General features: G+C 49.9%; 2 protein-coding genes across 41 annotated transcripts; one reads left to right on the top strand and one right to left on the bottom strand.

Annotated features, from left to right (window-relative positions):
• Window positions 1-7458: 7458 nt before the first annotated feature.
• ZNF692 (zinc finger protein 692) lies at window positions 7459-16422 on the top strand. 28 transcript variants are annotated; one of them, XM_069589629.1, is made up of 14 exons: window positions 7459-7799; window positions 7975-8216; window positions 8616-8731; window positions 8885-9072; window positions 9356-9387; window positions 9667-9930; window positions 10472-10520; window positions 10621-10743; window positions 11028-11246; window positions 11334-11411; window positions 11508-11586; window positions 13014-13128; window positions 15696-15795; window positions 15937-16422. In XM_069589629.1, the coding sequence occupies exons 4-14, from the start codon at window positions 8897-8899 to the stop codon at window positions 16232-16234; spliced, it is 1533 nt and encodes a 510-aa protein (XP_069445730.1). In that variant the 5' UTR covers window positions 7459-7799; window positions 7975-8216; window positions 8616-8731; window positions 8885-8896; the 3' UTR covers window positions 16235-16422. The 28 variants fall into 28 exon arrangements, with proteins under 28 accessions (XP_069445730.1, XP_069445723.1, XP_069445731.1 ...); XM_069589622.1 differs by having other exon boundaries at window positions 7598-7799; window positions 8021-8216; window positions 11025-11246; XM_069589630.1 differs by having other exon boundaries at window positions 7624-7799; window positions 8025-8216.
• Window positions 16423-16940: 518 nt separating this feature from the next.
• On the bottom strand, window positions 16941-25896 carry ZNF672 (zinc finger protein 672). Of its 13 annotated transcripts, XM_069589649.1 has the most exons (5): window positions 25796-25884; window positions 24990-25449; window positions 21751-21908; window positions 20936-21042; window positions 16941-19451 (listed from the first exon to the last, which is right to left on the bottom strand). In XM_069589649.1, exon 5 carries the CDS (start codon window positions 19222-19224, stop codon window positions 17827-17829), a length of 1398 nt encoding a protein of 465 aa, XP_069445750.1. In that variant the 5' UTR covers window positions 19225-19451; window positions 20936-21042; window positions 21751-21908; window positions 24990-25449; window positions 25796-25884; the 3' UTR covers window positions 16941-17826. The 13 variants fall into 13 exon arrangements, with proteins under 13 accessions (XP_069445750.1, XP_069445760.1, XP_069445751.1 ...); XM_069589659.1 differs by lacking the exon at window positions 24990-25449 and having other exon boundaries at window positions 21858-21908; window positions 25796-25896; XM_069589650.1 differs by lacking the exon at window positions 24990-25449 and having other exon boundaries at window positions 25796-25895.

Raw genomic sequence — 25896 nt, 5'->3', positions numbered from 1 at the left:
AGATCCACTGGAGAAGGAAATAGCAACCCATTCCAGTATTCTTGCCTGGAAAACCCCATGGACAGAGGAGCCTGGCAGGCTACTGTCCATAGGGTCGCAAAGTGTTGAACATGACTTAACGATGGAAAAACAAAAGGGACTCAGTAGGTCTAGATGCTCAGGTTACAAACAGAGTCTTATAATAACTTCTAAAAAGCCTCCCACAGTGCTCTGCCATCTCTCCTGCTCTCTCCATGTTGTACTACAGTGGGATACATGGCAAGGGAACGTTTGCTAGAAGCCATTCCCCATGAGCAACAGCCCCCCACCCATGTCATTGTTCATTCTGTTGACATGATCTTAGAGTGTATCAAGAAAATATACACTTATTTTTAAGTCTCAGTGGAGATGTGAACCACCTAATTTGTTTCCAAAAATTTTCATGTATGCTACTTGAACACCATTCACTTCTTGCTGCCAAGCAGCTTTCGGATCCTATTTGCTTTCTCTAGTGCTCACCAGGAGCTCAGTTTTGCTTTCTAGTCTGAAATTAATGTCTTCAGAATATGAAGACTTTAACTAATTATCTTGAAATAGTCATCTCAACAGATGCTGTAGCCAGACTTGGGTTTTCTTGGTGGAGATGGCTGAGGAGCAAGCATTTTGTTTTAGACATCATGCTGGGTGTCTGTACACCCCAGGGCAAGGTTTCGAATAAACAGAGACAGGCCTCACAACTAAATTTTTTCTCAACACATATCCTCACCTACCAAACACACTTTTCACATTATTTTACTCCTGGTTACCTCTCTTCCTCACTCACCAGGCCTTTTAGATAAATAGGGCTTTACATTTTCAGCCCAAATGTAAAACTTTCTAGGTACAGAGAAAATAGATGAAAGACAGACAAGGAAAAGGTGAGAAGACAGAAAGAAAAGGGGGGCAAGAATAAATTGAGCACCAGAAAGGAAGGAAAATGAGTAATTTGAAGTAAAACAGAAGTGACAGTAAGTGGAGGGAAAAAATAGGAATAAGAGGACAGAGATGAGAGAGAAAGAATAAACCCATGATGTGAAGTAGGATGAGAGAAAAGCAAAAGGGAATTCTAAATGGAGTCCTAGCTTGCCAGGAAACAGTAGAAACATGCAGGGGGCCTGTCTAGGGGTGGGGAAAGACTCTTCCTTACCCTTCCGTCCTAATTTTAGGCTCCTCTTCTGCTAGTAAGCTTGACTTGGATGGCTAGTGTTTTATCAGCACCCTCTACTTGCCATTCTGGCTTCTTCATCCCTCATCTACGTTTGAATACACAAGTGCAACAGCTCATCCTGGTACAGTGGATGAAGATAACTAAGAGAGATGAAGATAACTAGAGGGAGCCCCTCTAGGGATGGAGAGGAGGAGACAGGACATTTCTTCTACTTACAGGAACCCTGTCTTTATCTGAGCTTTCCTCACCCATCACATCCACCCCACAAAGCAGCTTATAAAACGACAAGTTCAGATTTTCTCTTTATTTCCATCTTCATTGCGTGGTGAGGTATAAGGTTGGTCCAGGTGCCTGGGTTCTAACCTCACGTTTGCTTGGAACTTTTCCCGAGTCCATGACATTTTTGCCTGATTTTCCAGTATTCCTTCCTTTCCTGGTATTTACTCTGGAAACACCTTCATTTCTTCAGCAACACACCAAAGATCTAGGAGCACGTATCTCTGCTACAGCCTGGATGACAAGCTAGCTATGTCTGTAAATCCACGATTTTTCGCAAGCACTTGGCAACGGGGCCTGTCCTAGGGGGACCCCGAGAGGAGCCCACTCCTTCGGACTAGCGCGGGCAGCGCGCGGGCCACCTGCCCGCCACGCGTCAGGAAGGAGGTGGTGAGGGCACGAAGCAACTCTCCAGGACAGGAGCGACCAGAGGGTGGAGCCGATCTCAGCAGTTCCGGTTGCCCGGCGCTCGCCTCGTAGGTCCGCACCCTCCTGACTTAGTCGGGTCACCTCGCGCGCCATCTGGTTTAAAAGATCCCGCTTCACCACGTGCAGTATCACCACGGCGTCCCTGGACAGGGGCTGCTTCAGCATCTGCAACACAATGTCTCCCCGCGACCGGCGCTGTGTGTTCCGCCGCGCCCCCTGCCGCAGCGGCGGAAAGCACCCGTGCGGCTTCAACATTTCGGAGGATAAGTCTCCTGGGTGCCAGCTTTCTTCCCGTACATGTCCTCAGCCCTCTTGGGCTGCGACCTAGGTTTCCAGACACCCGGCTGGTTTCTTATAAATCTACCCGGCCCGCCCTCTTGCCGTCACAGAAGATAGTGGCAGGCGACTCTAGCGCGGTTGGGCTCAGGACAAAGGCACCGCCCACTGATGAACAAGGAGAAGACAAACGGATAGAACTCCTGCAGAAGGTAATTGGCTGAAGAAAACAGATGCCAGACGCTGATTGGGTAAGAGAGAGACAAGGGGTAGGGGTGTAAGACTCTTGAATAGACTTGGGGCCTGAATAGGGCTAATAGTGTCGGTGGGTCTCCTGAAATTTAGGGCATAAGCTTCCTGTGGAGTGCTCCTTCTCGACTTTATTATCATTATTTTTAAGTTTATTTATTATTAACTGCGTTGGGTCTTAGTTGCGTGTGCAGGCTTCTCTCTGGTTGAAGGATGTGGGCTCAGTTGCTCTGAGACATGTGGGATCCTAGTTCCCTGACCGGGGATGGAACCCACACCCCCCTACAATGGAAGGTATATTCTTAACCACTGGACGACCAGGGAAGTCCCCCTTCTTCACTTTGAGTCAGGACTTCAGATCAAGGCTGTAGCAATTTGGCTCTCCTTAAACCAGGGGAGTGGAAGGTGATTTTTCTATTTAGAAAGAAGATATTGAGAACTCAGACGGTACAGTAATAATATCAGATAGAGCTTTTCCCAAAGCAGGAGATAAAAAGGAAGCTATGGTGCCACCTAGAATCCAGAAAAAACAAATGTCATGAGGATAAATGTAATGTCCCTCCACATGAACCCCTAAGCCTCCTCACAAGTTCTTCATGGGGAGACTTAGGAACTTAACATGAAAAAAACAATTGGCAGTTTCAAGAGGCTGTAAAGTCTGTGTAACTCAACAGAGCTAAAGCAACAAAAAGCTAACATTTAATCATAACTTTTGAAATGGGGTGACAAAATGGAATTATTAGATTGGGCTAAATACTGAAAGCAGTTTGGGCTAAAAACTAAAGGCCGAGAAGAAATATAGAGAATCTCCTCTTCCCATCCATGCCAAAGAGTTAGTGCTTGTCTTCAGTACCTACAAAGAAGGGTGACTATTGAGAGGCTTGACTCATCCCTTACTTCAGTGATGTAAGAAACTGAAGAGAGATTGAGAGAGGGAAAAAAAAGGATTTGTTTGGAGAGGGTTATTGGAGGATTAAGGGGTTTAGAGCTTTGCAATTTTGAACCATATCAGACTGACAGAACCAAGAGTGTGCTTGAGTCTCAAGGGACTTTTTATTATTATTATCTAAGAGTAACCAAGAATTATTAAACTTGTTTGTAATTTCATTCATGGGAAAGAGAAAATAGGATTTTACAGATGTCTACTAAGGGACCATGAAGGGAAAGAAAAAATTTTTTTTTCCTGTTTGTTCCCTGTGGAGTCCTGTTCCTTGGATTAATGAAGAATCTTTATTAATTAGTAAAGTATCTGGAATATGTGAGTGATCTTTCCTCCAACCTTATATTAGGCAGACAAATACCATGTTGAGTCATTGGTATCATAATTCAGGAGTATGATATAGGCAGGACATACTGGGTTGATCCTAAAGGGTAGTTTATGATTGGATACCATGTCATTTTGACTGTGTAGGCCGCAGAGGAGAAGCTGGAGATAGCCAACAATTATCATATACCAACAACAAACACACAAGCCAATAATTTCAGAGAACTAGACGTGCTGTGAAGGAAGTAGAAGGAAATAGAAACAGTGGGCAGAAAATGACAAAAAGGATCTGAGTAGGTGATATTGGAGCTGAGATTTACATAATAAGAAGGAAAACAACCATATGAAGAGATAGAGAGTGGGTATTCCAGAGACAAGGGACTCTCTCCAGCGTGTTTGGTACATTTGAGAAATAGTAAAAACAAAACAACAGAAAAAGTGGGACAAAGTAAGGAAATGTGGGGGAGGCCAGAGAAACAGCCAAAGGTCAGACCGCACAGGCCTTGATGTCATAGTAAGGGTTTTGGATTGCACTGCTGCTGCTGCTTCAGTCATGTCTGACTCTGTGCGACCCCATAGACGGCAGCCCACCAGGCTCCCCATCCATGGGATTTTCCAGGCAAGAGTACACTGGTAACCATGAAATGTTTTAAGCAGGAGATTTCCTCCTTCCTGCCTTGTGCGGGTGGCAGCAGAAGGAAGCAGATCAATCTAGCAAACACTCTGTAGGTGTGATTGTTTTAGGATATTGGGATTGAGAGATTATTTGGATTATTGCTGGGGTCCAGCTCCCGCAGGATCCAGGGGAACCTGAAGGAAAAACGGTGTCGGCGATTGATTTAGAGAGAGATAAGGAAAGAATGTTGTTGATAAGAAAATAGAAGAGAGAAAAAGGCTGATATTCCTTGGTTTACACAGAAAGCTAATAAAGTCAGAAGCTCAGGCAGAAAAGTGAACGCAGGGAGCCTTTATGTTCCAAGGGATCAGCCTGAAAAAAGGGAGGAGAGGGAGAGAGAGAGAGAGAGAAAGAGAATGATTGACGCAGGGTGACCAAGCTTCTTAGAGTGAGTCCCAATAGCTTTATTTTTAAAAGGTACTTTTATACCTTGTCTTATACATAGAGGGAAATGAAAGATGCAAATTCATACAGTCAGCCCAAACATTACATCTGTTTTGTCTTTATCGAAACCAGGATTTTTTTTGCAAACCTTTCCCATAAACAATATTGTGTACATTATCTTCTGGCCTTGGAGGCCTGTGAACATTTTATGACCCTCTTTTGATAAAGGCTGCTCAACCAGAAAACTTATTTTCCCTCAAAGTGTTTTTTCTTTATATTTCTAATCTATGTCAGCCTCAGAAAATATCAAACAGAGTTACATTCTCACGAAGCAAAGGTGCAGTGAGTTACAAGAAAGAACCAATTAGCTCAAAAGTCTGATGTGGTTAAATTCAAGGCTACACTTGTTTTTCTTACATTCCAACTATGTTAACTAATGCACTCCCAGGTGCACAGTGGATAAGAGATATGGGAACTTAGCAACAAGCATTGGCCAAATAATGAAATCCTACGCCAGCACTACTCTAATAACTTTTAACTCTTTAAAAGGCTCTATGTTTTAGGCTTTTCGTGCCTCTCATAGCTGGGAGGCTGTACATAATCATATGCGTAGCTGCAAGAGTCTGGATAGACCTGCCAAGCAAGCTAGAATGCTAACAGAGGGAGTTTGATTTGAAATATTCCTCTCATGTCCAGGAGACTTATTAGCTATAGCCCTAAGTTGATTTTCTCCAGAGAAAGGTGGTCAGGGTTAGCCCCCTGTTAATGTCAGAGGAGTTGGTGAAAGTCATGAAATAGTAAAACAGACAGATTCTGGTTTGGGGGTAGATGCTCGAGAAAGCCTAGGGAGCCCCTTGAGTTCTGAAGCCTTGCTTAACAGTTCTCTTCCACATGACCTTGTCATGGGTGGGATCTCCCGTGGTGGCTCCTGGTAGATTATCTTTGTTATTTTTGTTCAGTTGCTAAGTCGATTCCAGTTCTTTGCTGGACTGCAGCATGCCAGGCCTGCCTGTCCTTCACTCTCTCCTGGACTTTGCCTAAGTTCATGTCCATTGAATTGGTGACGCCATCCAACTGTCTCATCCTCTGTGCCTTCTTCTCCTTCTGCCTTCAATCTTTCCCAGCATCAGGGTCTTTTCCAATGAGTCGGCTCTTCACATCAGGTGGCCAAAGTATTGGAGCTTCAGCATCAGTGCTTCCAATGGGTATTCAGGGTTGATTTCTTTTAGGATTGACTGGTTTGATTTCCTTGCAGTCCAAGGGACTCTTAAGAGTCTTCCCCAACACCACAGTTCAAAAGCATCAATTCATCTGTGCATATCCTTCTTTATGGTCCTACTCTTACATCCTTACATGACTACTGGAAAGACCATAGCTTTGACTATATGAATCTTTGTCAGGAAAGTGATGTCTTGGCATTTTAATATGCTGTCTAGGTTTGTCATAGCTTTCCTTCCAAGAAGAAAGCATCTTCTGATTTCATGGCTGCAGTCACCATCTGCAGTGATTTTTGAGCCCAAGAAGAGAAAATCTGTCACTGCTTCCACTTTTTCCCATTCTATATGCCATGAAGTGATGGGCCCAGATGATCTTAGTTTTTTTAATATCGAGTCTTAAGATTTTATTTTTTGGGGATTTTCTAGGTGGGTCCAAACACCTTCACAAATGTTCCTATAAAAGAGAAGTACAGGGAGATTTGATGCAGACAAAAGGAAAGGTAGCAACATGACTAGAGAGAGATTGGAATGATGTGGCCACAGGCTTGGGATTGCCAGTTCATCACCAGAAGCTATAAGAGGCAAGGAAAGGATTTCCCCCTAGAATCCTTGTAGCAGAAATATTGCCCTGATGACAGCCTCATACTAACTTGAGGCCTTCATAACTATGAGTAAAAAAAAATGTCTGTTGTTTTTAACCACCAAGTTTGTGGAGATGTTACAGCAACTACAGAAAACTAATACAGGTGACCTGGAGTAAGGTTTTAGCAGTGAAAAAAGCTGGACATGATCGGATTCACAACAAATTTTTGCAGACAGTATCAGCAGGACTAGATGATGTAGTCAAGGATGATTCTGAGGTTTTTGTGTAGTCAAGGATGATTCTGAGGTTTTTGTTCTGAACAAGTGGGTGGATGATGACAACATTTACTGGGAACTTGGGTCTCTTGCATTGCAGGTGGACTTTTTACCGTTTGAGCCACCAGGGAAGCCCTTTAAAGCCAAGGGGCCAAATAAATCAAACAAGAAGAAAAAAGTCCAGAAGAGAGAGGACTTGGTCCACGGAAAACCCCAAACTGATTCTCTGAAGAGGATCCAACAAAGGAAAGGAAGAGCCAGTGAGGAGGGAGGAAGACTAGGTGTGTGTGCAGTCACAGAAGCCAAACTTGTGTGAGGGGAGAGGGGTCATAGAGGGAAATATCTACATTGTCAGATATTGCTTTAAGGGTAGAGAAGCAGGGATGGAGAAGGAAATGGCAACCCACTCCAGCATTCTTGCCTAGAGAATCTCGTGGACAGAGGAGCCTGGTGGGCTGCTGTCCATAGGGTCGCACAGAGTTGGACACGACTGAAGCGACTTAGCCTGCATGCACGCATTGGAGAAGGAAATGGCAACCAGCTCCAGTATTCTTGCCTGGAGAATTCCAGGGATGGGCGAGCCTGGTGGGCTGACGTCTATGGGGTCGCACAGAGTCGGACACGACTGAAGCGACTTAGCAGCAGCAGCAGCAGCAGCAGCAGCAGCAGCAGCAGCAGAGAAGCAGAGAACAGACCACTGCCTTTAACAAAGCGACTGCCCCAGGTGACGTTGACAAACGCCGTTTTAGTGGCTTGGTAGGCAGAAAAGCTCCACTAGAGTCACCTGAAGAGAGAACGGAAGTGCAGAATAGTCCACAGCAAATTTGGGCAACTTTTCAGATGACCTCTGTCGTGCGTGCGTGCTCAGTCACTTCAGTCATGTCCGACTCTGTGCGACCCCATGGGATGCAGGCTGCCAGGCTCTTCTGTCTATGGGATTCTCCAGGCAAGAAGAGCGGAGTGGGTTGCCATTCCCTTCTCCAGGTAACTTCTGTCGGGGAACAGGGAATTGGGAGGGAGAATAGAAGATCAACTACAAAGTAGGAACTGTTGCAGAGGCCACATCCCTGGGCTGTTTGAAGGGGCTGGGGTCTGCGCACGGGAGGAGGGCTTGGCCCTATGAACTCCATTTCCCTAAGCCCTTGGTCACCAAACACAGGAGCTCGCCGGGGCAGCGACCCTTTTATAACCTTTGCACGGTTCAGCCAGGAGCCTGAGCAGTGTGTATGGGAACCACGGCTCCCAGCAGGCGTTGCGCTGAGCGGCCAATGCGCAGGCGCGCGCAGGCAGATTTCGACTCTCCGCTTCCCCTCAAAGCCCGGCGCCAGTGCCAGGCTGGAGTCACCGACGCGAAGAGGGACGAGTTCCTCTTAAAAGAGAAACACCGGCGGCGCGCGCGAGGTGGGCCCCTGTCCTCCCGCCGCTCTCCGGGCCTGCGCGCGACACGGGGGAGGCGCAGGCGCAGTCGGGATGAGGGCGGGTGGGGGCGCTCAGGTAAGGCCGGGGTAGGGGTGGGTCGCGGCTGGAGCTCTGGGCGGCCGGGGAGCTGCCTTAGGAATTGGTCCATCCGACGCAGTGTGAGTGTTCAGTGGGGCGGCCCAGAACGGAGTGGGGGGTGCCCTCCAGACCACCCCCCTCTGCCCCCGCCCCGGCTCTACCCAAGTCGTCCCAACTGTGAGGAGCTCTTCCAGTGCAAACAACCTCTTCCCTCATTTACCAGAAAAGACTCAGGCCTTTTTCAATATAAAACTGTTACCTTACCCTTTACCCCGCCCTAGTTGAAATTTTCTTACCCCATAGCTCCAGTTCTGCACTTCAGCGTGCCGGGGATCAGGCCCTTCTGACTCTGATGCTGTCCCCTTACCTCCCACCCCCGCGATACCCACCCCCCAGCACTAGTTTACACGCCCTGACAGGTAAGCAGATGTGGTTCGGGCCCGGTGGCGGCGAATGCTGTTGCAGTGGTTTGGTTCTGCCCCAATTCACCGATGAGGAAACTGAGGCCCCGGCAGAGGGTGGAGTTGGGGCCTCTGGAGCCGTATCCGATCAGCGTCTCCTCCACCCCGCAGGCCCTGGTGCTCATGGCGGCCTCCCCTGCAGACGCGTCCCGCAAGCGGCGGGAGAAGCGGCGGCAGCTGGATGCGCGCCGCAGCAAGTGCCGCATCCGCCTGGGTGGCCATATGGAACAGTGGTGCCTCCTCAAGGAGCAGCTGGGCTTCTCCTTGCACTCGCAGCTGGCCAAGTTCCTGTTGGACCGGTTAGGGTCCGGGTCAGGGGTTCTGAGGGAGGGCACCCAGGCTACAACTCCCAGCACCTTACCCGTCCCCTTTCCCCGACACCAAGTGTAGTCCTGCTGCTCCTTCCCACTGGCAGATTTCTCATTTCAGAAGCAAGGCCAGTGTGGTTTGTGACCTCCCACGGTCTTCCCCCACCTCTTGGTCCGCAGAGGATAGAGGACCCCTTAAGTGTGTGAGTGGCCAGAGCTGAGGGCAGTTGGTCACATGGGCCCTCACTTGACCTGCCTCTTGTCCCCCTGGCAGGTACACTTCTTCAGGCTGTGTGCTTTGTGCAGGTGCGTAGGGAATGGCTAGGGGTAGAGAATTAGGAGCCAGAGAGGGAAGAGGGGGCAACAGGGAGTGGTGTGACCTAGAAATACCCTCCCTATGGGGACTGGATCAGAGGGAGCCTTGAGTGAGTTTGGGAAGAGATGGGGGGAGTTGGACAGCTGAGAAGGGCCACCTGTGGAGAAGGGAGTAGGGGGTTGGGGTACAGGGCTGTCTGAATGTGGCTCTCCAGGATGAGAGGAGAGGGCCTCCCAGTTCAACCTTGACTGTTGCCTTTATTGCTCTAGGTCCTGAGCCTGTTGCCCCCAAGGGACTGCAGTATCTGGTGCTTCTATCTCACGCTCACAGCCGGGAGTGCAGCCTGGTGCCTGGGCTGCGGGGACCTGGGGGCCAAGATGGGGGGCTTGTGTGGGAGTGTTCAGCTGGTCACACCTTCTCCTGGGGCCCCTCTTCAGGCCCCAAATCTCCAGAGGAGCCAAATCTGACCCCTCTTCCAAGTACTGATGAGAGGAGCTGGTGCCCAGAGGCCAGGAGTGGGCAGGAGCCTGCAGGTAGGCTGGGGGAAAGAAGAGTTATGGAGAAAAAAAGAGGGGAACTCAGAACCCTATTCTGTAACTTAGAACACCATTCTTCAAAAATGATCCTTTCTCAGTGGAAAAACTATGCTGATAAGGAAATATATCCTCAATATATTTTTAGGTATGAAAAGCAGAATACAGAATTGGATGTATCATATGTTACCATCGGTGGATAAATAAGAGAAAAAAGGAATTTATTTGTATGTACTTATAAATGTATAAAAATTTCTGGAAGGGCATATAGGAAAACAGGTTTCCTGTAGGAAGACTGAGGTGGCTGGGGTACAGATTGGAAAGGAGGCTTTTCACAGTGTACCTTTTTATACTTGTTTCTTTTTTTGCGCCATGTGAAATGTACCATCTCTAAAATCAAACAGTCCCTCCCACTCCAGTAGCCTGTGCCCCCTCTTCTTCTTCCTAAGAGTCTTCCCACCACTTCAGGCCTTAGAACTTCACCTGTCCTCATCCCTCCAGTACAGAATTCCTTCCGTTTTGACACTACCCATGCCAACAGGTTTGGAATCTAACTGTGATGAGAGGGCTCAGGAGGCCAGGATGCCCAGGTGAGTCTGGGGTTGGGGAACAGCGGGGGAAAAGATAGACCTGGGTGGACAATGGAAGGGAGGGAGCAGGACTTCACACTTGCCTTCCTTGGACCTGCAGGGGGGTGGGACCCTCACCGGAGACCTTCCCATCCCTTGGAGAAGATGGGGAAGAGGAAGAGGAGGATGAAGAGGAGATGCTCAGTGATGCTAGTCCCTGGACCTACAGCTCCTCCCCAGATGAGCAAGTTGGGGCTGAGGGAGGATTCTGAACAGTGTGGGCTAGTTGGTGGGGGTGGGGGGTTGCCGGGGTGGGGGGCTCTTGGAGCTTTGTTTTGCAGACTTCAGGGAGTGGCTTGTTGGTGGAGAGGGCAGGGTAGCCTTTGGGGAAGGCAGAAAGAACTAGAGATTTTGAACTGGGTGGAAAGTGAGTTTGGGATCTTTGCAATTTAGGGATTGGGGTTGGGCTGGGGCTGGCTGAGGATCCATGAGATAATGTCCTCCTCCTTTTCATTCTCCTTTCAGCAGTGAGCCAGATGTCCCCAAACCACTCCCTTCCCCTGTCACCCATGCACTTAAGGATGGGGAGATAGCCCCAGCCCCTGCAGCTGTCCCAGCTCCTCTTGCTTCGCCGTCCTCATCAGCATCCTCATTGGGTTCTGGAGCTCCTAGGCCTGTAGAAGTCAGGATACAGCCAGAGCTCAGGGGGACCCCTCAAGCAGACCAGCAGACTGAGCCCCCGGCCAGGTAACCTGATGGCTGAGTCAGAGGGCAGGGGCATCCTGGGACATGGCCCTCCCTCGAGGCCCTCTGCTCCCTCTTTGCTGCCCATAGCCCTGGGAGTCAGGCTCAGTCTGCTCTGGCCTCGGCATGGGATGAGGACACTGCTCAGATTGGCCCCAAGAGAATTAGGTAGGACTGGGGAAAGGGGCCCCGGTAGGGAAGGGTGAGGAGGGAGGTGGAGGAGAGCCTGCACAAGTCCTCCCGCTTCCTATTCTCCTTCCTCAGGAAAGCTGCCAAAAGAGAGCTGCTGCCCTGTGACTTCCCTGGCTGTGGAAGGATCTTCTCAAACCGGCAGTATTTGAATGTGAGGATGTGAGGGGTACAGGTTGGATTCTGTGTAGCCTCATGGGTGGAGGAGGAGGGCTGAAGGAGAAACTGAGGTAAAGAAACCTGGGGTGTGGAGGGAATTCAGAACCAGGGAGAGAAGGGTTGGGATGGATGTGCAGAGCTTGCCTACAGTTCTAATCACTAATCCAGATGACTGGTAGATAAGGCAGGAAACCAAGCCTTAGGTGCACAGCTGCTGCCATACTGCTTGTTGCACAGGCCCTCTGTTGACCACATGGAGATAATGGTGGCATTCCTCAGGCTTTGGAGGTGCTAGTGACTGTTCTAAGTACTTGATATGTGTTGAATCTTTTGATCTTCTCAACATTCCTGTGGAGTGGGCGCTGATACTATACCTGCTTTGCAGATGAGGAAACCGAGGAACACAGAAAGATTAAGCATTGCCCCAGGCTTCTCATTAGTGTGTCCTGGTGCTAGGGTTCCTCAGTCCATTGGACTGCCTCGCTCTGCTGGCTTATGTCGGTGGTCCTGCCCTGGAAGGTTTAGGAGACAGTCTTGTCCTCAGCCTTGCTACAGGAGAGGTTTGAGGCACAGAGAGGGAAGAGTCCAAGCCCCACACTCAGCGAGAGCTCTCACAGGGTTCTGAGGCTGGGGGACCCTAGACCAGATGGATGGTGAGGCCTGGGTGGATGGGATTTGGGAAAAGGGGAAGGTCCCCATGTGGTTGCAAAGCTCTAGGCTTTTGATAAGAACAGCAGGGCTGGTCAGACATATTTGATTCTGTTAATGAAGGAGACTGAAGTAGCTCCCAGCAGTAGTTTAAATATGGGGAAATGGGATTATGGAGAAAGGGAAAGCCCATGCAGCTTAGTGAGCCAGAATGTGAAAATTAGACCAGATAAAAAGAGAAATATTTCCTAGAAATACTTGGGGAGTTAAGGTTGAAGAACACACTACCCTTAAAAGTGTTCTAAGTTGAGAGAGTGTGTGTTTCCAAAGCACATTTAGGAGAAAATAAATGTGAAAATGAGAAATAAATGGTGAGCTGTTAGTAAAATGTAGGTCATCTGAGGGACACTGTTGGGCATTGGTATTGATATCAAGGAGAATAATTATAACCATCCAAAATGTGTTCCCATCCCTGGCAGATGCAAATGTATAGTTAGGGAACCAGGAATGTCAGTAGAATTGCATTTTGTTCAGGGAACTGGGCATTGAAGGGTGAGGTTGTGACAAGGAGATGAGATAATGGAAGTTGAGGGCAGGGCAGAGTAAGGACAGGGTGGGATCAGGAAGGGATGGGATTGGGGTACTCACTTATAGGTGAGGACTGGACTATAGGTGAGGCAGTGACAAGAACTGTTAAGGAAAAGGGCAGAAGAGCCTGCCTGCTGGGTCAGCTCTGGTGGTCTCCCTGAGAAAGCCATGTGCTTCCTTCCCTAGCACCACAAGAAATACCAGCACATCCACCAAAAGTCCTTCTCCTGCCCAGAGCCAGCCTGTGGGAAGTCCTTCAACTTTAAGAAACACCTGAAGGAGCATGTGAAGCTGCACAGTGGTGAGTGGTGGAAATGCCTTTTCATCTCCCCACTGTGGGTCCTGTCACCTACTCCTGTGGGTACCTTCACCTTCCCCATGAGGCCCATCACCTCTTATCTGCAGGTTTTGTCACATTGCTCTGGGATAACTCTTCATTCACACACTCATCCTGCACTCTCTTTTTGTTGAGATCTTGCCTGTTTTAAACTGTTCTAAGTGCTTGGATTTGGCAGTGAATAAAGCAGACAGTACTCACCTTGTAAGATGTCCACTCTACTGGCACTGGGCCACAGAGCTGTGAAAGGTGCTTTGAGGAAAGACCTAAGTGAAGAGAGAATGGAGGCTTAGCCACACCCATAGGCAGCTCATGAGAGGACCCTAAACTGGCATCTCCAAGCATGATCCAGGAATGGAGAGGAAGACAGGAGGTTAGAAAGGAAGGAAGAGAGGTCAAATAGGTGGTAGAGGGCTCCGAGACCATCTTCACGATGGCTTGGCTCCTGGCCACATGCGATGGGCACCAGTATGTTGGAAGGAGGGACACAACTGACTTTAAAAGGAGCATTGTCACTGCCATGTGAAGAATGGAGGGACTGCAGTAATGTGCAGCACAGTAATGGTGACCTGGACAGTCGAGTCGGTGAGAAGTGAGACTGACGAGTGAAGATGGAGCCAGGGCTACTGTGGGTAGAACAGATTGTCCATGGGTAGGACTGTAGAGTCAGGGAAGACTTGGAAGAAGACTCGAACCTGAGCAACTGGGTAGAAGAGGATGTGATTCCCTGAAAATGACAGAGAAGCAGGTTTCAGGAAAGGGACATGACATTTTATTTGGGACACGCTAATCAGGTGTCCCAGAAAACATGAATCTGAAGTTCAGAGATGTTGGGTAAAAAAGAAAAAAATGTTCATCATGAGCACTTGGGTGGTGTTTAGAGCTGTGGGTGGAGTGTTTCTACAGGGAGAGAGTGAACATAGGTAGAGAAGAGGTCTGAGCAGGGCAGGTGGGAAGGTCAGCTACAGAGGGGCAAGGGAGGCAGCTGAAGAGCAGTATCTGAGGAGCCAAGTGGAGAAAGCGCTCTAGGGAGGGGTGACCTATGCCAGTGCTGCCGAGCTGAGTGAGATGAGGATGTGGACAGGCCATCAGACAGGGTAGTGGAAAGCTATCCTTGACCAGATGACAAAATGGCATGTGACAAGGGAGATAACAGCCAGCAGGGGGTGGGTCTGGAGCAGAGAGGAGCTGAGGAAGTGGAGACAGCAAGTATGGACAACTCTTTGGAGTTTTGCTGTGAAGGCAAGCAGAGATTTAGGTATAAGCTGGAGGGCAGGATCATACACAGATGATCCCACAGAGAGGAAAGGCTTGCTGATGCCAGGGTTGGGCAACCTCAAGTCAGTGAGGAGGGGGTGTGTCTGGGCACAGTTGGAAGGCAGCCACAGGGAAGCAGGGACTATTCACATATATGGGCACAAAAAGCAAGTTGCCTGGTGGATTAGGTGAGGGGAGGATGTGGGCATTCTTCCCTGGCTCTTTTCTTCTGGGTGACTTATAAAATGAGGTCATTGCTGAGTGAGGTTGGTAGAAAGAGGAGGTCATGTGGAAAATGCCCTTCTGGACTCTAGAAAGTGGGAGTGAACTGACCAAGGAAATGCAGAGGTACTGTGGCAGGGCAGTGGGGAGGCTCGACACTTGTAGTTGTGTATGAAAGTAGAGCCCAAGGTGGGGTAGTGGGGAGTTGTAGGTTGTCTGCCCTGCTCGACACACATGTGCAGGTCTGGAGCAACCAAGTGTTGTATTTATTCTGAGTTGGGTTTTAACCAGGAAAATATAGCTGAGGAAGAGGGAGACAAGTGACGTGAAGGAAGGCCATGAAGATGCCTTGGAAATGGACTGGTCAGAGAAGGCAGGGAGACAGTGGGCCACTGAACTGGCAGCCTGGAGTTGTGGGATTACTGTGACAGCACAAAGGATGACTGGAACTAGGATGCTTGAAATTGTGATTTCTACATGGTGCAGTGATGGTGCAGAACCTGGGAGTGGTGGCTGAGGAGGGTGGGGGGGCCAGGTTAGTGAGGGTCTGGAAACCAGGAGAGTGGAGGGCTGGACATGTAGAGAACAAATTGACATCAGTGGTAGTGACTGAGGAGAGAGCCTGGAGCGGGAGTTGTGTGGAGTACAAGTTAGTGATGGGGATGAAGGCTATAGGTACGTGTGTGTGGTCTGATGGCAGGGCATACAGAGCAGTGGTTGGGCAGAAGACTACAGGATGCATTGAAAAGGATGGCTATCTCTGCTGCTGCAGGAGGTGTAGGAGAAATGTACCAGGCCTGTGAGAACTGCTAGAGATGGGCAGTGGGCAGGTGCTGTTAGAGCTGGCAGGCAGGTTCAGGGAGAAAGGAGAGGGGATTGGTTCTTGGTGCCCACAGGGGGTCTGTCAGGTCACGGGGCACTGTTGTGGGGCTGGGAGGAGTGAGACATGCAGACTAAATAGGGACAGTGCTCCTTTGGAGGACTGGAAGGGGTGGGCCAAGGAGGCCCTCAGTTTGGGGATGGATGCTTGGCTATCCCCTATGTGCCCACAGACACCCGAGACTACATTTGTGAGTTCTGCGCCCGGTCTTTCCGCACCAGCAGCAACTTGGTCATCCACCGGCGCATCCACACTGGAGAGAAACCCCTACAGTGAGTGGGGGAAGGGAGCCTGCTGTGGGGTGAAGTGGGGAGGTGCTGGAAGGACACCTGGGAAGCTGGGACCAGGAGGAGCCCCTGGGGAGCTCAAGATGGGCTGAGGCACCTTCCCTCACTCTTCTCCCCCTGGTTTAGGTGTGAGATCTGCGGGTTCACCTGCCGCCAGAAGGCATCCCTGAATTGGCACCGGCGCAAGCACGCAGAGACAGTGGCTGCCTTGCGATTCCCCTGTGAGTTCTGCGGCAAGCGCTTTGAGAAGCCAGACAGTGTTGCAGCTCATCGCAGCAAAAGCCACCCGGCCTTGCTCCTGGCCCCACAAGAACTATCTGGTCCAGGGGAGTCCTGTTCCAGCATCTTGGCCTCTGCATCCGTGGGGGCCAGTGAAGGATCCAGGTCCTCTCTGGCTCCTCAGGCTCCCATGCTGCTCCCTTAGCAGCGAGCATTCCCCAGAATTTGGGGATCCAGGTCCCAGGGACTGGGAAGGAGCAAGAAGGGCCAGATGCCTGGTGTCCAGGAACTAGGGTGATGGGGAATGCAGGGCAGGGGCAAGACCGGATTTTAGGGGAGCCAGGCTACTTGAGTCTTCCTAAAGGACAGAATAAACCCAGTATTTTACATAGACCTGTATGGGCAGAGTGAGTATTTTGGCACGTGAGGTACAGAAATCTTGATTCTTTTAGAAACAGGCTCTGCTGGAATGTGCCTGAGTGTACCCTAAGTGCAGGCCCTGTTCTTCTCTCTGCAGTTCCCCACCTGCCCCCACTGTGAGGACCCAGCTTTCTTTCCCAGTTCACTTTGGCTTCCCTTTTTTCTGTGGAGAGTCACACACGCTTTTGCCTTCAAGCAAGGTAGGGTGTGATCACTAGGTCATTCCAGAGGGATGGCCTGGAGAAGGATTAGCGGTATGTGATTCTGGGCCACATTTGTATTCTTTGTTAACCAAGACAACCAGATGTATAGGGTCCCCTGAAGAGTCTTGCCTTCCAGTGCAAAAATGAGGGGGCTATACATCCAAGGTTGCTGAGGTAGCCTGGCAAGGGACCAGAGACCTTGATTTTTGAAAGGGCCTGTTCCTTGGGTGACTCTTGGTGTCTGTGAATACAGCAGCCTCAAGTTTAACAAAGGGAGCTCTTGGCATCTAGAACTCAAACAATTCTTTATTTCACCACCTGCAAGAAAAAAAAAAGGCCAATTCCAGGGAATTTTCAACCCTGCACTGTGGCCTCTATGGAGCTGTTTTCCCATGGTTCCAAGCGTGATTTGTACATAGCATTCTTATTCCACTTGGCAGTGCCCAGCTTTGTGGACCCATGTGGTCTTGACTCAGGTCCCAGGCTGTTGTCCCCTACTTGGAGAACACTACCCTGAGAAGCACCCTGATCTGTATACCAACAGGTCTGTCCCATGAGACAGGTGGGCAGCCATGCTGAGGCCTCATGCCCACCTTTACATGCTGTGAAGCACGTCTCTGAGTTCTTCTGATGTGGAGATATTGTTCAGAAAAGTGAGTTCTCCCACCGTTTCTCTGCAAATTTCCTGTCTCTCAGAAGCTGAGGGAAAAAGCAGCAAGAGACTAACAGCCAAGTGACAGGAAGAGGCAAGAAGACCACAAGGCTGGTAGGATGTGACTCTAGCCACATCTACAGTCATTACCTGAAGAGACAGGATACCAAAAGTACCCAGAAAGAAAAGGTAGAGGGGACTCAGGCTGCAAAAAGGAGATGGAATAAGAGAAGACCTGAGAGCACAGCAGCAGGGATGCGACACACCAATACTTGGATGCTGTTCTACGCATGGGGTCCTGCACCTGCACCTCAGAGGGGAAGGAGGAAGGGCTGAGAACAGGCAAAGAGCTGAGAAGGGACGCAGGTGTAGGGGCGCAGCGAGAAGCCAGGTGAAGTCCTACCGAGAGAGATGGAGAAAGGTGATAGGCCATGCTGTCTTTCCACAGACCTCCGTCTGCGAGTTGTCCCACCGTCCCTGTGGCATTGTATGAGTGCTCCTCTAGCCCAGTCCAGAGAAGTCTCAACAAGTCTCTCTAAACTGAGACAAAAAAAGCCCTGGCTTTTCCTGTCCTGCTTGCCCAGCAACTATGAGCGCAGTGCCTGCCTTGGGCTGAGTGGCAGCGGCAGCAGGAGCAGTGGAGGCATGAGCACGCCTGTGAGCTCGCTGGTGCTGTGACAGGGAGCGGCTGTGGCTGAAACATTTGCCGCACTCCGCACATTCCGCTGGCCGCTCGCCCAGGTGCGTCTTGCGGTGCAGTGCCAGCTTGGAGCCCACACTGAAGGCCTTGCCGCACTCAGGGCACTTGTGGGGCTTGTGGCCAGCATGGTTGCGCCGGTGCACATTGAGGTTGGAGATGCATGTGAAGCACTTGCCGCACAACTCACAGCGGTAGGGTTTCTCACCTGTGTGTGTGCGCCTGTGCTTTGTGAGGTCTGAGCGGTCGCTGAAGCAGCGGCCGCACTCAGTACATGGGAAGGGCCTCTCACCTGTGTGGATGCGCTGGTGCACCACCAGGTCTGAGCGCTGCCCAAAGCCCTTGCCACATGTGGCACAGGCATGTGGCCGCTCTCCCTGATGGCTGCGCCGATGGCGCAGCAGCGTGGAGCTCTCACTGAAGCGTCGCCCGCAGTCGCCGCAGGCATAAGGCTTCTCGCCCGTGTGTGTGCGCTGATGGCGTACCAGTGTAGCGCTCTCCAAGAAGCCCTTGCCACACTCCGGGCATTTGAAAGGCTTCTCACCCGAGTGCGTCTGCAGGTGTCGCGTTAGCGTGGAACTCTTGCCAAAGCTCTTGCCACACACACCACACTGGTGTGTGTCCGGAGCACCTGGCTGCAGAGGTATGGAGTCACTGGGGCTCCTGGCTGCGTGGACACGCAAATGGCTCCGAAGTCCAGCGCTGCTGTGGAAAGCCCGCGAGCACTGTGTGCAGCGGTGGAGTGTGTCAGCGGGCACGGTAGGTGTTCCCCATGGGTGCGCCCGTGCCAGGTGGAAGCGCAGCGCGCTCTGGCGGAAGGCTCGAGCGCACAGCGGACAGCGTTGGGGCCTCTCAGGAGGGTGCCAGCGGCGCCGGTGCAGCAGCAGAGCCGGGAGGTGTGGAAAGCATCCACCACAAACTCGGCAGCGGCAGGAGCGGATGCGCCGCCTGTGTACGCTCTGGTGCAGGTCAAGGCGGCCGCTGTGGCGGAAGCTCTGGCCACACTCACTGCAGATGTAGAGCGTCTGGCCCGCGTGAGCGCGTCTATGTGCACGGAGCTCTGAGGCCTCTGCGCATCGCTCGCCACACTCTAGGCAGCGGAAGCTGCTGTCACCACTGTGGACGCGCTCATGCCGCAGCAGCACTGAACTGTAGCGGAAGCTCTTGCCACACTCACTGCACCCATAAGGCCTGCCTGCTGCCACCTCTGAGGCAGCGAACATGGTGAGGGCCAGGTCTGGAGCCCTCAGGGTGCAGAGTGCCACTCACAGTCTGGAGTCCACCTTCTCCATCTGAGTTATTTTTAAGGCATAGAAAGGGAACAGTAGCAAAGGGAAGGGAGAGAGGCCTGGAAAATTGGTCTGTAGATTCCAGGGTTCCTTTTCTCATGGCAGGTGCTGTGGCTGTTTCAGAGGTGGGCTGCAGCTAGGTTTACCATGTTCCATGAGCCCTGCAGAGAGAAGGTCACTGTGAGCTCCAGCAACATCTATGACAGCTACACCTTGGGGAATGGAGGGTCAAGCACAGGCTCCCTGTTTTCCCTCAGTTAGGTCATCTCCTCAGTTCCATTCTCCAAGAGAGGAGGCAAAACCATGGGAGTCTGAGAAATATAGGCCAGGGAGGGGTGTGTCCTTGTGCCACTAGGAAGGGCAGGAGGGACTTAGAGGGAAGTTTGCCTCCAGTACAGTGCTCAGAAGAGGAGGAAGCGTGTCCAGCTTGTTTTATAGCCTTAGACCAGGGATCCTGGCCCTGGTGATGCACTAGGAAATGACCAAGGAGGGATGGGCAATGAGAAGTCCCCTAGGCCTAAACCAATCAAAGCCTTCCAAAGACTCAGGGTTTCCTGAGTAACCAATGTGAACTGAGCCAGGCCTACACTGAAATTGGTGAAGCATAACCCCCTCAAGCAGCAGCAGCCCGGGCAACAGGCTCAGGAATGGCTGGGACCTGAGCAAGGGAAGGTATTTGAGAAAACTGAAGTATTGCTCCTTGGCTTTGGATAGCACCTAATAAGCAGTCACTCCACACCAGGGCACAGTCTCCAAGTTCCCTGGCCTAACCTTGAGAAAGCAAAGCAACTCAGGACCCAGGAAAGGGGTAAAAGAATATTATCAAAAGTTTATGGTATTATTAAAGAAAGTGAAGTGAAAGTCACTCAGTCGTGTACGACTCTTTGAGACTCCATGGACTATAGTCCATGGAATTCTCCAGGCCACAATACTGGAGTGTGTAGCTTTTCCCTTCTCCAGGGGATCTTCCCAACCCAGGGATCGAACCCAGGTCCTCCACATTGCAGGCAGATTCTTTACCAGCTGAGCCACAAGAGTAGCCCATTATTGAAGTGCCTTTCAAATTTCTAGGGAGGGCGAGGAAGGAAGAAGGAAAATCCTTTCTAATTCTCAGGGCATCCAAGTTGTTTGCAAACATTCTGCAGACTTTCCTCATTACCCCAGCTCCAAGGATCTGAGAACCTGAAGTAGCAAAGAAGCCCCTTTATGGGGATGAAATCTGCTCTGCTATTCTGTTTATCTCAAATGGTATCCCTGAATCCTTCTGACAAGTTGGCCCAGATGGCTGTCCATGAGCAGGATCAGCATTTGTGCACAGATCTTCCTGTGCCCTCTATCTAAAGCACACATGGAGCTGCTCTCCTAACTTGGCTGGCCTTACCACTGCCTGCCTCAAGACCCATGGCTCTGTCCCCAGTTCAGTTCAGTTCAGTGGGACATGGGAGACAGGTATAGTCACTATCAATTACAGCCATGTCACCCAACAGATCAGAGATAGGAAGTAAACAACAGTCATCAGTCATTTTCTTATTAGCAGATGGCAACTCTAAATTTCCAGAGCTGTGGTTAAAACACCCCACAGATAGGGTTCTAATCTTCTGGATGCAAATGGACTCAATTTAAAAAAGCCTTTAAAGCTACAGACCTGCAGGAGTGGGCTCTGAAGCGTCTGCTCCCGTCCGTACTATTGGGCAGGAGTGGCTGATGTAGGATGTTCTCTCTCTGTGCCTCTGGAGCAGGGTGTGCTGTGCCCTGCAAGAGGGGTAAAATAAGAGGGACAATGTGATTTTAAACTGAGCAGAGAGGACAGATGCAGGAAGAGAGAAGAGGGGAACATTTCCTGGAAGAGAGGTATTTTTTAAATGGATATTTTCAAGTATAAAAAATTTAACCAGAAGAGTATCACAGACCACTCACTCACCTTCAGCATTTATTTACATTCTAAATTATGTTTCATCTACGACATCCCCTCAACTTGCTCCAGCCCATACTTGTTTTAGGAGATGGGGTGGGGGAGGGATGCACTGGAATATTTTAAATCCTGGTTGTCTTATTCAAAGAGTTTTGAACAAAATCTGTAATTAGGAGCAAGAGACCTCTGCAGACCTGAGAACAGACTTTAGAGGGAGTCTCTTGGTTCTTCCAGAAGGAGTTTTCAGTCCAGACACTTGCTTGGGTTGCTGATTCTAACCATTCAAAATAAAAGGAATGTTTGCTCTCGTGTGACTAAAACCTCTCAAGGGTCAGTGGTTGATCCCAAATGCCAAGGAAAGCAGGGCTTATGTCCTAGTGAGTGTTCCCCCTCACCTGAGTGTCTCTGGAGACCCTGGCACCTCTCAGGCCAAATTTCTGGGGTCAAACCCTCTACCAGGCTACCGATTTCAAGGGTACATGTCCAAGGAAGGTAAGACAAATGCACAAACATAAACACACACACATAAATGACATAAACAAAGATACCATTTTGCCCCATTACAGACATGGAATAAGAGACCCTGGTCTAGGGTGCAGGTTTGGTGCTTGAGTGTCATGGTGTATCCTTCAAGTTTCACTTCTGTTCACTTTACCCCATACTGGAGCTTGCCCTTGAAGGAAAGGGTCTATGCCTGGAAGAAAATCTGAAAAAAAAAAAAAAAAGTATTACTCTGCCAACAGAACCATTTCCAGACTGTCCTAACCATCATTTTCCTGATGAGTTTTGAAGTGTTATACCACCAAATTTCTTTGACTTTGGGGACAAGTGAAACTTTAAAGAGGGAAGGGGGTAATTATGTGTGAATTTATGAAAAATCCTAGTTGTTCAATTTTAGTAGCTTTTAAGCATTTAATACTTACAGATTTATTATATGTAACTAATATAAGACAAGTACTAAGAAGACAAGTACTAAGCTAATGGCAAAACTTAACATTACAATACATTTGAGTTTCGTTTACCACAAAATGTATTTGTTTCTTAATAGATATTGCCAGCATTTCATGTCATATCTAATGGTTCACATGATTGTTGGACTAAATCAGGATTTAGTACATTTACTAACAATCTTCTGTGAGAGAAGTGTAGCTCTTTTTCTTCTGAGTTGTACTGTTCAGTGAAAATAAAGATTTTCCTCCCTGGTTATCTTTTCTGCCAGGCCAACATTTCTGGGGCATTGTAAAGAGGTGAGTGATCATCTCAAAATTCCTCCATCTTTAAGCCAGAGTTGGATGCAGATGTGGGTTTGAGGGCTGCCTCAGCTGTGCCACAAGTGACATGTGGCAACTGAAACTTGAAATATGGTTGGTTCCAAATGAGATGTGCTATAAGGGCCAAGTACACTCCTAACTTCAAAGACTTAGTATGAAAAATAATGCAAAATATCTCATGAATAATATTTAATAGACTGTATGTTGAAATAAAATTTTAGATGTATTGGGTTAAATGAAATAATGAAATATATTTTATAATTTATTTCACCTGTTTTTAAGACAAGTGATGATTACAAATGTGGCCAAATGGCTTGGAACACATACAAAGGGAAGCTACCCCACTTCACAGTCCCTGGAGGGACTGCATGGAAAGGTCACTAACTTCTTGGACGCTTAGAACCAGAGAAGCTGGACACTCTTCTCTTCTCCTAAGAGGTAGGGCTCTGGCCACACCCTCCAGAGGGTCCATCTGCTCTTCGGGAAAGTGAATATCTATAGTGCCATGTAGATCTGTTTGGGACTTGGGGTTGTGACTAGTGCAAAGCCTATCACTGCTACTCTCCTAGTTGTTACTAGCATCAATATGGAATGGCTCTCGTATGTATGTTCCTGTGTATGTGCCACTTTCCTCTTCCCACCAGTCCTTTGAGCTGGGTACTACTGGGCACCCCTGTGTGACCTAAGGTTCCCCTGCGGTGCGAGCTTTTCTAGAGCCCCTCAGGCGGCAAGTGGGTCCAGGGACAGGAAAGGGATGGCAGGCCAGGAGACCTGTCTGATTCTCCCTGATAGTCTCCAACCCTTCTGGCCCCGGCCAGTTGATAGTAGCAGATCAGAAGTCCCTGGTGACCTCACAGGCTGCCATGGGACTGGGGCTCACTTGAGCTTTGCATTCGATTCTTTGCAATCCTGGTAATGAGAAAGGAAACTGTTGGCCTTAGAAGTGGTTTGGAGAGTGGTAGCTGCATATGGGAGAGAAGATTCTTCGCTGGCCTCTCTCTATATACTTAAACCCCACCCTAGTCCCAGCCCTAAAGTCTGTTCTGTTGCCCCAGCCTTAATGACAGTGTAGTCTCAAGGACTCTGAAATACCCCTAGAGGCAGATGAAATTTTACATCCATTATGAAGCAAATGATACACTTTTCACGGCTGGGAGGAGGAGGGGGGAGGCACTGGCTGGATGGAAAAGTTTCCCTTGCCCTCTGGAGCCTAATTTGGGTCTTTTCCACTGGTAGGTCTTTCTGCCTGAAAGCCTTTCCCTTCTTCATTCAGTGCTCTGCCCCAATAATCCCTCTGCAGAAACCCTACTGAGCACCTCCACTCCTCCAGCCCCCTCCTTGGCTTTATTTTGAATAATCAGTGAAAGTAACATTAAACAGTGATTCCCAGTCCACTAGGAAAGGTTTCGGTCTCTTTTCTAAGTGAGGATGGGGTATGAAATCCAGAGCAGCAGAGTGGCCACTCCTCACTTTCCTCTTTCTCTTAATAGAAACATGGTCCAGTATTTTAAAAGACCTTATCTCTTCCAGCTTCAGATCCAGTCTGACATATTTAAAGAATTGGTGGAAACAAATGACAGTTCTCCATTCCCCTCAACTGCCCAAGCCTGATCATGATCCAAGCAGATTCTTTTGCAAATTTTTTTTCACAAAGATTTTTTTCTGTGAAATCTGGGAAGTGTGGAGAAGGTATGTATGTTGACAGGGAGAGAACATAGCAGTATAGTTTATTCTCTATGTTCCTTTGACACACGGGCAAGACTACAGCTCAGAAGAGCCAGAGGAGCCCAGAAGCGGGATGAGGGAAGGACTATAAGGTGGTTTGCATTCTTCCTGGGCCTAGCAAGAAGTTGGGCACACATAAGGCATCTAATGCTTTTTAAAAATGATGTATTAATCTGGAATGCTATTCTTTCAAGCATTAGGTTCCTGGAGGAGAGTGCCTCTCTCTAGTCATCTTATCCTCCTTAGCCCTATCCACTGCATACACTGCAAATACTCTGCCTTGGTTTACTAAGTGGAAACTACAACCTCTGTAGGGGAACTAGAGAGGCAAGTATCCAAGTTCTGGGTCTTCCATGGCTGGCTGTGTGACCTTGGACAGGGGAGTCGTGTGCCTAACACTCCTGCCTGAGAAAACTCAGTAGGGGAAACTATTATAACGTCTCCTATGAAAAGAGGTAGGTGTAAAGTCTGAGAGCGGCAGTTGCTGAGTTTTTAGGATTTACTCTTCCCAGGACAGTTTTGAAGAACTCTGAAAAAGGGGTTTGACTCCTACCTCCTAAATATCCTAAACGTTCTGCAAAACCTTTCAAGTTCTCCCCCTCCCCAACTACCCCCAACCCCCGCAAAGAACCCTACTTAATGGGATTAGAGAAGCGTGGGGCTTTCGCAGACCCTCGACAAACACCATGGGTTTAGAGTAAGTAGTGACGTTGATTACTCATTTTAAGGCTTTGTGTCTAGTACTTAACGGGAGCTGAGAACAACTATTCGAGGAATGAGGAACGCCGCACCTGAGCAGGTCACCTTCACGGGCCCCCCTCCGCAGCGCAGCCAATCCCGGGCGCCTCAGTTAGTTTTCGTCATGAGTTGCTGGTCAGATTCTCCTTGGACGAAATTTCCCATCCTTGGGCCCACCTCAACTCTTTGCCTTAGGCGCCAGCCCACGCGAAGGGCAAGACAGGGCACCAAAAACGTAGTGTAGAGTAAGGGGCGTTTAATATGGTCGGGACCTGGAGGCTACCGCTGCCCTTTTATTCGGACTCAGCCTGGTGATATTTGCGTCTTGGGGCCGCCAGCAACGAAGGTCACAGCGGGAAGACTGCCGAGGACAGACGGAGGGCAAGGCCTGGGAGGAGCAGGCCGCGCGGCAGCAGCGGACGCGGGCCGGCCAATCCCTTGCTCCGCTGGGCCTCTGCGTCACTAGTTGCTAGGGAGGCGTTCTTCACAGCGGCAGACGCTGGCCGCGCGAAGCTGAGGGAAAAAGCCGGGCGACAATTGGGGATCGCTGCCCCGCGCTAACCCTCCCTCCCGCCCCTTGGTCCCCTCACCGGTCGCCGACTGGCTCCTCGGACACCGCGCGGCTCCCACTCAGCTGGGTCGCTGACCCCCGCCTCCCGGACTGCGGGACTGGGGCGGGGAAGGGAGGGAAGGAGCGCGGGGCGGCCTAGTTGGGGGAACTGGGAGGTGCCTCGGGATTGAGGATCACGCTCCAGCCCCGCTCTCCCGGGTTGGCCAGTGGCCTGCCTCACGCCGGTGCGTCACCGGTTGCTGGGAAAACTACGAGACGTAAGACGGCTCCACTAACGGTCGGCCTTACCTGCACGGGGCGGAATTCCAGTAAGGGGGCGGGACCAATAGACAGAGCCTCAGGAGACTCCTGGCCCGCCTCCCTCCCATGTCAAGGCCCCACCTTCTTCC

This window comes from Ovis canadensis, chromosome 5 (genome assembly GCF_042477335.2).
Source record: "Ovis canadensis isolate MfBH-ARS-UI-01 breed Bighorn chromosome 5, ARS-UI_OviCan_v2, whole genome shotgun sequence".
Taxonomy (NCBI): domain Eukaryota; kingdom Metazoa; phylum Chordata; class Mammalia; order Artiodactyla; family Bovidae; genus Ovis; species Ovis canadensis.
This window is presented reverse-complemented; position numbering and strand designations above follow the sequence as displayed.

What these genes read in the sequence shown, in the direction of transcription:
- ZNF692 (XM_069589617.1), top strand. Translation starts at nt 7,656, where the DNA reads ATGACCTCTGTCGTGCGTGCGTGCTCAGTCACTTCAGTCATGTCCGAC. An exon ending in AGGCTGTGTGCTTTGTGCAG is followed by an intron (nt 9,388 to 9,666) that starts GTGCGTAGGGAA and finishes TTATTGCTCTAG; the next exon opens with GTCCTGAGCCTGTTGCCCCC. An exon ending in ACTGGAGAGAAACCCCTACA is followed by an intron (nt 15,796 to 15,936) that starts GTGAGTGGGGGA and finishes CCCCTGGTTTAG; the next exon opens with GTGTGAGATCTGCGGGTTCA.
- ZNF672 (XM_069589659.1), bottom strand. Translation starts at nt 19,224, where the DNA reads ATGTTCGCTGCCTCAGAGGTGGCAGCAGGCAGGCCTTATGGGTGCAGT.